The sequence below is a fragment of the Thunnus thynnus genome, chromosome 19 (genome assembly GCF_963924715.1).
Source record: "Thunnus thynnus chromosome 19, fThuThy2.1, whole genome shotgun sequence".
Lineage (NCBI taxonomy): Eukaryota > Metazoa > Chordata > Actinopteri > Scombriformes > Scombridae > Thunnus > Thunnus thynnus.
Window position 1 is genome coordinate 9,589,948 of NC_089535.1, and position 12,068 is coordinate 9,602,015.

Sequence of the window (12,068 nt, forward strand, 5' to 3'; positions counted from 1 at the left end):
AATAATCACGTGGATGTCTTATGCATATTTACTCTCTTTATTCACTATGCGACCTTGATTTAAAAAAAAATAACCATACCACATGTTTTTTTAGGCACAATAAACAAGTTGATAATGAGTTGGAATTTCCTGAGAGCATTTGAAGGCAACACAATACGTAGCCTACGTTTTTGACGAATCACGCAGGAGCCGGGGCGCCTCCCACACTCTGTGCGGGGCAGAGCCGCTAGAGTGGAGGCGCACACCGCGGAGCTCGGTCCATCTCTGCCCGCAGCTAGCTAACCCCGCAGCAAGGCCATTGCGGGAAGATGGCGACGGAAAAAACCAAACATGAAGGAAGAGTTAAAATAGGACATTACATTCTCGGAGACACACTCGGAGTGGGGACGTTTGGAAAGGTTAAAGGTACGTCTGGCTGTCTTGACGTTTGTGCATCCTGGCAACTGAAAGATGGTGGCAATGGAAGCTTTTAGCTTCGCTGCTAATTTAGCTTGCTATGAAAGCTAAACTTGTCGCAACCCAGGAAGGTATCACACTTGTTGTCTCGCTAGTTAGCTCAACTTGTTTGCGGCTAATGTGACATTTTGGGGATGTAGCTGCAGTTGCTAACGACAGCCATATAATGCAGTTTTAACACATTGGTTTCTCTTTAAGCTACATTTATCTGAGCTAGCGTCGGTTGCGTTGCGCGCTAGCCAGAGAGCCACAAGTCGCTTGTCAAGACAGACACCGGGAAGTAAACCCTGTTAGATGATGTTAGCTCTGTCTTGGGACATATTCATTTGAAGCGTATAGTCATCCCGATTCCTGTCATTTCTGTGTCTGTCTGTTTGAGTTTTGCAACAGGGCACTTATTTTTGGTTTCAACTCTTTTGAGTTGAATTTTCCATCCTGTTGAGAAACACTCATTCCTGTAGATGTGTGTGAGGGGAGGTGGTCAGTTGGGTAAACCCAGCCGAACCGACGCCCAGTGCTGTCAGTTCAGGGGGCGGTACGATCAGTAAGTGTGTCAGTATACAGCCATGTATTTATCGAGTCATTTTCTTAATAGCTATTGTATTCCAGAAAACGTCTATATCTACATGCTCACATTTCTTTTTTAGAACACATTATCAACTGAAGTGATCATTAAAAGGCTAAAACATCTTCTATATGCCGCTTTCTGTTTCATCCTGTAGAGCTTTTATCCTCCTAGGAACACATGATAAAGCCCGAACATACCCAAATGAGGAGAACCAGCCAGGCCCTCTCCAAAAACAGTCAGAACAACCACTAGCTTTGTTTACAGTCAGTTAATTCTCAGTGAGTCATCTCTCTAGTCTGCACTCAGTTTTTTTTGTTGTTGCTGAAAGGAAAGGGGACTACACTGCACTGGTGTTTCTGCTCTGTTAATATGGTCTTGATTACAGAAGACTTGGTTAATAGTTTACTACCTGCACAACTGGTAAATCAATAGGAGCTGTTTACTCCTGCTCCCACATGCAAGTGTGCTGTCTTCCCACCACATAATCAAATGTTAACGTTTATTCTCTCTGTGATAGATTAGTCCTGATATGTCTCAGCTATGTGTGTGTACTTCTCTCCTGGCTGCTGCTGTTGCGTATTGCTATTGTCGAATGAAATCCTCCATGCGATATCGTTTTTGTTATTTTTACTTCAACTGAACGATTACATCTTTGGGTTGAGATATATCTCAAACCTTCTCGGCTGGGAAACCGCTCCCAGAGTCTCTGGTTAAACCACATCCTTAAGATAAAAACAGGGTAGTTTAGGTTGTTTTTTATGATGTTAATAGTTCTGGGTCTTGAGTGTGAGGATGAAGCCACATCAAGGTTTTCGTGCTCTGCAGAAAACAGCCCGTTGTTACAGTTAAAGCTGTTGTAATCAATATAGTTATATTATCAATAGATCAAATGACTATGTGTATGTGAGACAGGTTGCTCATAGTTTTGAACACACACAGAGTTAGCACCTGACTCTGCTGTTCCCTTCAGCTCTATGGAAAGTTTGAGGGACTTTCAACAAATTGTTTTCAGGCCTGCAACTTTTTTGTTTTGGTGCATTCTCACCACTCTCACCAGCGTTGTTTCGAGATGCTGCAAGCAGCTGTTTCCAGCTCTGAGAGACCCTCTATATGCTACCTGCCTGGCACCAAATGACTAACAGTAAAAGTTAGCGACTAGCTGGTGAACATACTAGAGCTCTGGAGAGAAAAACAGCATTAAAAATAGAGTGACTTCTTTTCATCAGATCTATATGAAAATGACTCCAAACGCATGCAAATGTTGCCCTGAATCTGATGTATATGCCAATAAGCAACTGTTTGCTAACATGTTCGCCCTATCAACTTTATATGGTAATAATATGTAAATGTTTTGTTCCATGGCCCCCAGAGTGGCCAAAACAATCTGTTAATGCTTATATTAATAATGATTTAACTAAGTCTTCACCTCATAGTGACAATTATCTTGTTTTCCCTTTTAATGGTGCTATTTATAATCTTTCTTATACCCTGGGTTCTAATCGATATTATTCCTGTGCTCTTCTGTTTATCCTTCAGTGGGCCAACATGAGCTGACCAAGCACCAAGTTGCGGTGAAGATCTTGAACAGGCAGAAGATCCGCAGTTTGGACGTGGTGGGAAAGATCCGCAGGGAGATCCAGAACCTCAAGCTTTTCAGGCACCCTCACATAATTAAACTGTAAGTCCTAGATTACACCCTACTCGCTGCTCCATAATCCCCCTGCCGCCACATTAATGCCACCCACGGAGCTATTTCTGGGCTTTAATGGTGTGTTTTAGAGTACATCCATCTAGGACGATGTCTGTCTGACCCAGACAGACTCTCCTCTCAGTCCTCTGCTCATTCTGCGTTATGGCCCGTTTATGTTTATCCTCTCTGCTGACGTTACCTTTTGATGTACAAAAGTGCTTTATCATCGTGATTGCTTATGCCTTGCCTTTTGACCTGTCCTTAAGTGATTGTAACCACCGCTAGCTTGAGGTAAACACTGTTGCTGAAAGTGTCACTGATTTAAAAATATAGTTAGAGAATTACAGAGGTACTTCCTCCTAAATGTCCACAGGCTGCAGCGAGGGCTCAAGGCCGCAGTTAAGGGGTCATTAAACTTACCAGGAGGTGTGGCTAATTGCCCAAAATACCAGCTCCATGTCATGCATGCACAAGAATGTAAACTCTTTTGTGTGTGTGTGAGGGAGAGACAGAGAGAGATCTGATCTTCGATAGGGTTCATAGATACTGAGTGCATAGCGTTGCCTGTCGGAGAATAATTTCAAGTGAAGCCAAATGGAATAAACAAGTAATATAACACAATACTGCTTCATGTGATATACAGGATGTTTGTAGCAATTGTGACACATGAAATGTTTTGTAATGGATAGACTAATGATGGTGGACTTGAGGATAAGACAGACAGAAAGTTTTCCTGCAATATCTTAACACTGTCACATTACCATTTTGTTCCTGTTTTTAAGTATATTCAAACTTGTGGATTTAGAGCTGCAGAGTTTACAATGTGGTTTCTGTGCAGCTGACATGAATTTCACTTGACCAGGTAGTTTGTTCTGCTGTTTGATGTGCAGTCTGGCGGTCACAGGGAGAAATGTGACTTATGAGCAAGTGTAGCTACAGTACTGGTGTAATAAAAATAGATATAATAGTGTGATGAATGCCAGTGTGGATTCTGGGATAGGGTTGGGTATCAACACTGGTGCCTGGGATTTGGTACCAGCACCCAATGGTACCTTTTTTCAGCACTTTATTCTCTCTGTAATAACAAAAATGTAATTTCAGTTGTAAAAAATAAGTCCTTCTTAACTTCTCAATTTCATCATTTTTATTTATTTAGAACATTCTGTTGTGTAAGATAAAATAAACAATGATATATAATAGATTAGTAATAAAAAATTAAAATAAGTTGTTAAGGCTACCTGTTGTAGATGTGCTGTTTGCCGAAAATGTACTAAGAGCCTGTCGTCAGCAGCTCTTCATCAAGCACCTCACCGTGGCTGTTTCTGCTTGTAATGTTTCTTTCTGCAGTATTCTTAACTGATTGGCTGAACACATAGCTCCAGATATCTCAGGATCTGGTTGTGTCGACTTGTTTTTATTGAAGAGTAGCACCGCTAACGAAACTCCGCCGACCCAGCGATAAACACATTTCATTTCCTATAAGTTCTTAACAATAGTAGCCTTTTGTGAGTTTGTCAGTGGAAAGCTTATCATATGAAACAACAGGAAATGTTTTCATTAGTAGTAACTTAACATGGCTCCGATACAGCTGAAAGCGATCAGGAAACAGTAAAATAAGGCTGATATTTGAAACAGGAACACAGAAGAGAATTTTCAAGTGTGTCGGTAAACTAGGAGGGATTTTTCAAAAGGCTCATAGAAATCTTATCAAGATTAACTATATTGTTGAATTCACAACACAGCCCGCTCTCAAGGTACTTAAATTTGGCACAGATTGATCTAACCTGAATAGGTACTCTGTAGTACCAATGTAATTCAGTCGGTACCCTTAGAAGTACTGAGTTTGGTACCCAACCCTATTCTGAGTTGTTAGAATTTCCCACAAAGCCTTTGGGCTGACAGGATAGGAGGTAACCAAGAACACATTTTCAGGCATTTGAAACGCTCAATCAAGTTGAAGTTAATGGCATTTTGGTATTGGCTATTTATAAAACTGTTGAGTCGATGTGGGAGACTCTTGACAGACCAACAGACACAGCTGATGGAGTCAGTAGGCTAGTTTCTGGAAGCCTTGTTAGCTTGTGAAGAAGTATGTAACACAACTGTCATTAAAAATGAGTCTAAGCTCTCTATAGCAAAGAGAAAGATGCAGTAAAGCTGTTAATCAACCTGCCACATTTCTTAATTGTTTTATGTCTATTAAGTTTTAACAAATTGTGATTTTAACAACTCAAAAAATAATTAAATCAATGAAAAACATATTAAAAAATCCCTTAAAACATTTTCAATGTTATCACAGAATTTTACTCATCCAGTTTCTGACATTTATTGTTTTAAAATCCCCCAAGAGGTATGTTTGTCTTTGCTGCTTTGCGAGTGAATTAGTTTATACTATTGTGGTTAGACAAAGTATACCCTTTTTCAGACTGACACAGTGATACATGTTTATCTGAATGGGTCAGTGCACATAAGTTGACTTTGCCTTCATGACCCTCCTCCTGGCCAGTGATGAAAGCGGGTTGGACATTGCCCAGCTTCAATGAACAGGCTTTGCTTTCAGGGATGGAATATTTTTTTAATGTTAATGACATTTTAACAACACTTATGGCTACCCGACAACAATTTAAAGCAAGATATAGGGAGAGCATGCAAAAGATACAAGTATAAAGATGAGTATTTCCTCTAGTCTCTTCTGATGTTTATACAATAGTCGATACCAAACCCCAGAGATTTAATAACAAACATTCCTATTTTCGTCCAAGCACAAATGATGAAATAATAAATTTTAATGTCTATATTTGAGCAGTTTAATGTCAGCTAAGTGTTGATGACCTACATGATTTTAATGTTTTGTTCATATCTGTAGGTATCAGGTTATTAGCACCCCTACAGATATCTTCATGGTGATGGAATATGTCTCAGGAGGAGAGCTCTTCGACTACATCTGCAAAAATGGAAAGGTAATACACTATGATATTGGAAAACGTCTTATAGTCTGGTCTAATGATGTCCCACATTTTCTCTCACATTTTCCTTGTATGTATATATGTAGCAGATGTTGTACATTTTATCATTAGTTAGGGGACAGAAGACAGAAGTGCATGATGTGCTTGGTGTTATCGCCAGCCTATGCTGCAGATATTCTTTGAACTGTGCGAATCAAAATCAACTGGAAAAGATATCAAAACACAACACGGAGCGCTGCTTAGTCAGCTGTGATGTGCTCACTGAGTCACAAGAAAAGATCACACCTCATGGATAATTTGTGCTTTGACAGTTGGATGAAAAGGAAAGTCGTCGGCTGTTCCAGCAGATCATTTCAGCGGTAGACTACTGCCACAGACACATGGTGGTGCACCGAGACCTCAAACCAGAAAATGTGCTGCTTGATGCTCACATGAATGCCAAGATTGCAGACTTTGGTAAGTACGCTTCAATCCTAAACCTGACATGACAAGAAGTGACAAGAACAACAAATAATTCACTTCAGAGGAACACTGTGGAGTTTTTGACCAATAGTTGTGGTATGGTGTATGTTTTTATAAGTGGATCCTTGTTTTGATTGTATCGCATACGCAAGGAGGCACAAGCGTGAGGGCAACATGATATTCCACAGAGCAACAGTTGCTGACAGTGGTGCACCATAAAATGTAGTAACATGCCAGTGAAGGCAAGGAAGAAGAAGACTAATGGATTTAAACAATCCAGGATTCAAAATATTTACAAAAATAACTTTGCAACATGTTTGATAAGCCTCAAGGGATACACAGAATGTAAACATAGCTGTGTTTTTTGAAAAACCCATAAGCCTAAATCTTGTTAAACACATATACAGAACAGAATATTCAAACTCAGAATTGTACCTTAGGCTACTTAGTGCAACATGTTGCTGTCTCTTTCATTTTGAATCCTCAGTGAATTATTTTATTTCCTTATTAAATCTGTTTATTCACATGTGTATGTTATATAACTGTAAAATTCTGTGCAGGTTTATCAAACATGATGTCTGATGGAGAGTTCCTACGAACGAGCTGTGGTTCTCCAAACTATGCTGCACCTGAGGTTATCTCAGGAAGGTAATGTTTTGTTTTATTTTTTTTACCATCATTAGAAGTTAACATCGACATAGAAGTGTTCTCCAATTGTGATGCTCAAAGGTGTTGCAGAATAAAGAAAACCTAGTAAAATGTTGCTTTTTGTGATTACAGGGTTGTTTCTGTTTACTTATTGTGTCTGTACCCACTTAACAACGGTCCTCAGGTTATATGCTGGTCCAGAGGTGGATATCTGGAGCAGCGGGGTCATTCTCTATGCCTTGTTGTGTGGGACACTTCCTTTCGATGACGACCATGTGCCAACACTCTTTAAGAAGATCTGTGATGGGATCTTTTTCACCCCGCAGTATCTGAACCCTTCAGTAATAAGCCTCCTGAAACACATGCTGCAGGTGGACCCCATGAAAAGAGCCACCATCAAAGAAATCAGGTATACAGGACAGGCTAATTTACAAAGTCAAACTGTTAACTTCCAGTATTTTTTGTCTTAATTTTAGATTGTCTTTTTGAAGTCTTTTTTAAATTGTTGCACTCATGGTCTGTGGTTTGCTTTACTGCAGAGAGGATGAATGGTTCAAACAGGACCTACCCAAGTACTTGTTCCCTGAGGACCCCTCCTACAGCAACAACATGATCGACGACGAGGCCCTGAAGGAGGTGTGTGAGAAGTTTGAGTGCACAGAGGAGGAGGTTCTGGCCTGCATATACAGTCGCAACCACCAGGATCCATTGGCTGTTGCCTACCATCTCATCATCGACAATCGTCGCATCATGAATGAAGCCAAGGACTTCTACCTGGCGTCCAGCCCTCCCGACTCTTTTCTAGACGACCAGCACCTAACCTCATCCGGTGCAGCTGTGGGCATTATGAAGCCCCACCCTGAGCGCGTACCCTTCCTCGTGGCGGAGACTCCTCCCAGGCCTCGCCACACTCTGGACGAGTTAAACCCCCAGAAGTCCAAGCACCAGGGCGTTAGAAGGGCCAAGTGGCACCTGGGTATCCGCAGCCAGAGCAGACCCAATGACATCATGTCGGAAGTGTGCCGTGCCATGAAACAGCTGGATTATGAGTGGAAGGTAAGGAAGAAAGTACATGAGAGCGATGTATAGGAGAAAAAGTACTTAAATGTACTTAAAATGCAAGTATTGAAATAGTAATTTAAGTTAAGAGCCTGTTTAACGATAAATAACTTTTTGTGATATCAGAGTACCTCCACAGAGGTGGTTTTATACAGTTAGTTTCTTCACCTTTCATATTTTTTCCAGGTTGTGAATCCATATTATTTACGTGTAAGAAGGAAGAACCCGATCACCGGGATGCAAACCAAGATGAGCCTTCAACTCTACCAGGTGGACAGTAGGACCTACCTCCTTGACTTTCGTAGCATAGACGGTAAGTTTAAACTAAACAGTTCTGTGTCATTTACATATTAACACACCCCAATAATAGTGTGTAAATATATGTTACATGTTGCATGGTATTTGTATTGTGCTCCTGCGCAGCTAAAAATGTTTGCTGTATATTTCTTATTTCAAAAGACCAGAGTAAAAAAAAAAAACAACTATTGGTCAGAAAAGAAACCGCAGTTGTGGTGTTCTTGAATGTTTTATCAGCTAAACTGGTCACATACCTATTCCACACCGTTTATTAAGTTTATAACCTATTACCCTTCAACAGGAGTGCATTCTGTCCTTTAGTGAACTGCCTCAGCGTAGACTTGATACATTTTTTGACGGGAGTTGAGGGCGTGGGCTCTTGCACTGTGTAGATGTACAGCAGCGCCTCAAAGGAAAATATGAGATAAGAGTGTTGTTGTGGGTTATTTATGTAGCACAGGCATGCTGTGTAGAGGCTCCGAGGCTCAATTTTGACCTCAGGCCGCTTCAAAGTCAGTCAGTGTTTGTGTTCAGTTGCAGTTGTAACTGAAGGCTCTAAGGAACGGTAAAGCTGATAGCTCAAAAGTTCAAAGCCAAGTGTTGAAGTTATGGATATTAATCTGGAATTAAATATTTTTTGTTTGTATGTGAATATGTCTTTTGTGTTATTCAGATGATATGTTGGAGACAAAATCTGGAACTGCTACCCCTCTCCGCTCTGGATCTGTGGGCAACTACCGCACCACAATTAAGAACGATGTAGATGGTGCAGACGCTCCAGCTACGTCTAGCACTGTGCAACCCCCCAAGGCCGCAGAAGGCTCATTAGCTTCATCGTTGACCTCATCCATCGACTCAACGGGAGGGGCGGACAACGCGTCCGTCCCTCGACCAGGAAGCCACACCATCGAGTTCTTTGAGATGTGCGCAAATCTTATTAAACTACTTGCACGATAGCTTGCAAAACAATCGCTAGCCTTTTTTCCTCTCCGAGTGTCTTTATAGCAATAAGCATGCAACCGATTCATGGCTCAATTCATCCCGGCTGAGGATGAAGTGATTGTTCCATGGCACTGATGCAGGTTGGTCGTTCCCCAAGCTGAAGGGATGTATACTGAGCTGGCAGGAGATGTAAGGGGTTATTGAGAAATATGAATGGCAAGCTACTTAATAGCAAGGACAGAACAACATTTAGGAGAGGGTTTTACAATTTCCTGATCAATTTCATAGCAAATGTCCACATCCCACCTATACGTATATGCGCAAGTGATTACACTGAATTTTCTGTACTGTAGCCAGTGAGCACTGCTTTCCAGTACAGAGAACAAGATCAAGTTTTTGCCTGCAGAGAAGGACGCCACAAGTTGAGTGTTTGGTATTTTGGGGTGGCAGTCGTATAGGATGCAGGAAGCACTTTTGCACAAGTTTCTTTTATTTCCTGCTGCTCTTGTTTTTCTCTCAGTGGGGATCAGAAAAGCGGTGCAGATGTATCGGGACACTGCACTGGCTATAACCGGGGTTGTCATGCCCATTCCGCTCATTGGACTCTGAAGAAGTGCAATGACCCCTGTATTTCTGTCTTGTCAGGGACAAAAGAATGCTTCATCAGATTTATGTTTGGTTTTCTTTTTTTTTTTTTTTTTGTGAATTTGAGTTGTCAGAGACTAAATTTTCATGGTTTTGTCCTTGTTGTAAAAATCTGGTTGAATTTGTCTGTCCCCTACATTTTTATATAAAGACATGAATATATTTATCAGTGCGTTAAGTGGACAGAGTGTTGGTTCTATTGGAAATAGAATTGTTTTTCTTTTCTTTCTTGCATTAAGATGTATTGCTGGATGGTATATATTTTCCTTTTTTACTGTCTCGTTTTTAAATCAATATCACAGTTTTGTTTCCTTCAATCACAGTTATTCTGATACTTGATTGTCTTTCAAGATTAATATAGTCATGGAAAATACCTCTTACCATTGAAGAGGTATTTGCCATGACAGTCGGAATCTAGAAATATATCATTTTCAGTGTCACATATTAAAATGACAACTTGATTTTGACTTTTTTTTGTTGTATTTTCTCTATTTCTTGTTTTATTAGCAGATTAATGATTAGGATATGAATATGATTACTGAGTGAAATGCCTTTTTCCTACATTCAATTCTTAAATGCCAATCCATCAGAAGTGTATAGGCCTCAGGGCTCAATTTGAAAATGAGTAATAGCGATTACATGCAGTGCATGGACAATGTATTGGCAGGAGAATACATCCAAAATATTGCCGTTTTTGGGTATGTTTTTTTTTTTTTTTTTGACTGCCCACACATTCCCTTGAAGGTTGACCTTGAAAAAAAGGTTTACATACTGTTTGTTTAAACCTGAAACAGACTTGTGAGCTCGGAATTATAAAGTCCTGCTGGGTAGATTACAATTCTGATAAAAGGAAAAACATCAGACAAACATCATAAGATCATCAATGTGTGGCTGGTTTTATATTTGATTAAAAACAGTCAGGCAGAACCTTATACTTGTGAGCTCGCAAAGTGTTAAAGATAAGTCTTTAATCATAAGTATGATGCGTCTTCCTCCATTTCTGGTCCAGAGTCTTAATGTTTTACAGTAAGTGGTGTCTGTTGTTTGGCTGCCTTATCATTATCAGTACTGTTAATCAGTTTTTATGTCAGTAAAAGTCAGAAATCAGTGCTGGTTGAAATTATTGGCACCTTTTGCAATTTTAAGGGTTCAAGTCCACAAATTATTGTTAGTGTTGCTAATTCACAATTAATGCTTGTTTAAAAAAAATTACATTGGCATTACAAAAATTACAAAATTCTCAACTGCAAAACTTAAAATAAACATCTGATTATGTTCTTGCCAAACTATTGTGAACCTCAGTAACTGCTACCATCTTTCAAATATGGTAATAGGAAAAACAACTGAGCCAGGATTGAAATACCTTTGGATGTTTTCATTGTAATATCATTTTTTTTTTTTTTTTTACTTTCATTGAGAGGTGTCAGCAGTTGCTGAAGTCTGGGTTTCCAGGGTTTAGCTCTCCACAGCTTTAAACATCTAAAATATCTTGTTTGTATAAATGATTTTACATTTCAGAAGAATAATACAACAGAAATCTTACAGAGTGACAATAATTGTGATCATCTTGTTTCTCTTGCTGTCCTGCTAGGCAGGTTTGGACCGAACTCTTTAGTTGATATTTGACCTTTATGTCTCAGTTTTAAACTAGAGTTTATAAAATATAGTGATCATAGTTAATGCATATACTATGGTCTTTAAAGATATTGTAAAACTAAACATTTTTAGTTCTGAAGGGAAGTTGCAAGTTCTGATTACAAAACTTCTCATGGATTACATGGTGGGTTTTGTGGGTAAGATGAATGTGTGAAAACATGACCTTTTGACAGCTTATGGAGTAGTGTCCTAGTGGACTGTTAACAGTTAAATTCTGTCAATCTGTTTGAACTGCTTCAAATAAATATTGTTCTATTTTTGTTTGGTGTGTAAAGGGACCCTACCAGATTGATCAGTGTAAATCTGAATGGACAGTGTTGAAAATCATTTGTATACACAACTGCCTAATAAACTGCTAAATTGCACACAATTCTGCTGAAGCTTCTCTGTATGTTTCTAGTTTTTTGACAGCTTTGAGGAAAAATTTAGGTTTGTTATCTTGAAATGTATTACCAGTGGAGCAAAAAACAATGCTAAGAAAACTGAATGTTACTTATTACTTTGCTTTTGTGCATTTGTTTACTTGTAAACAAATGAACAAATGTCCACCTGCAAGAAGAAAGGTTTGTACACCTCTATCATAAGTCTGAAACAGATCACAATAGGATAGACTTTATTTATCATACATTCACATATACATTTACATTGAAATCACAATCAAGTCTTGTGACAGGAAAAT

General features: G+C 39.4%; 1 protein-coding gene across 1 annotated transcript; it reads left to right on the forward strand.

Annotated features, from left to right (window-relative positions):
* Positions 1–194: 194 nt before the first annotated feature.
* Positions 195–11,759, forward strand: prkaa1 (protein kinase, AMP-activated, alpha 1 catalytic subunit). The gene is made up of 9 exons (XM_067575321.1): positions 195–405; positions 2,561–2,702; positions 5,581–5,674; positions 5,992–6,136; positions 6,703–6,790; positions 6,975–7,199; positions 7,330–7,846; positions 8,036–8,162; positions 8,820–11,759. Exons 1-9 carry the CDS (start codon positions 309–311, stop codon positions 9,101–9,103), a joined length of 1,719 nt encoding a protein of 572 aa, XP_067431422.1. The 5' UTR covers positions 195–308; the 3' UTR covers positions 9,104–11,759.
* Positions 11,760–12,068: the final 309 nt, after the last annotated feature.

What these genes read in the sequence shown, in the direction of transcription:
- prkaa1 (XM_067575321.1), top strand. Translation starts at nt 309, where the DNA reads ATGGCGACGGAAAAAACCAAACATGAAGGAAGAGTTAAAATAGGACAT. An exon ending in AGCTGGATTATGAGTGGAAG is followed by an intron (nt 7,847 to 8,035) that starts GTAAGGAAGAAA and finishes TATTTTTTCCAG; the next exon opens with GTTGTGAATCCATATTATTT. An exon ending in TGACTTTCGTAGCATAGACG is followed by an intron (nt 8,163 to 8,819) that starts GTAAGTTTAAAC and finishes TGTGTTATTCAG; the next exon opens with ATGATATGTTGGAGACAAAA.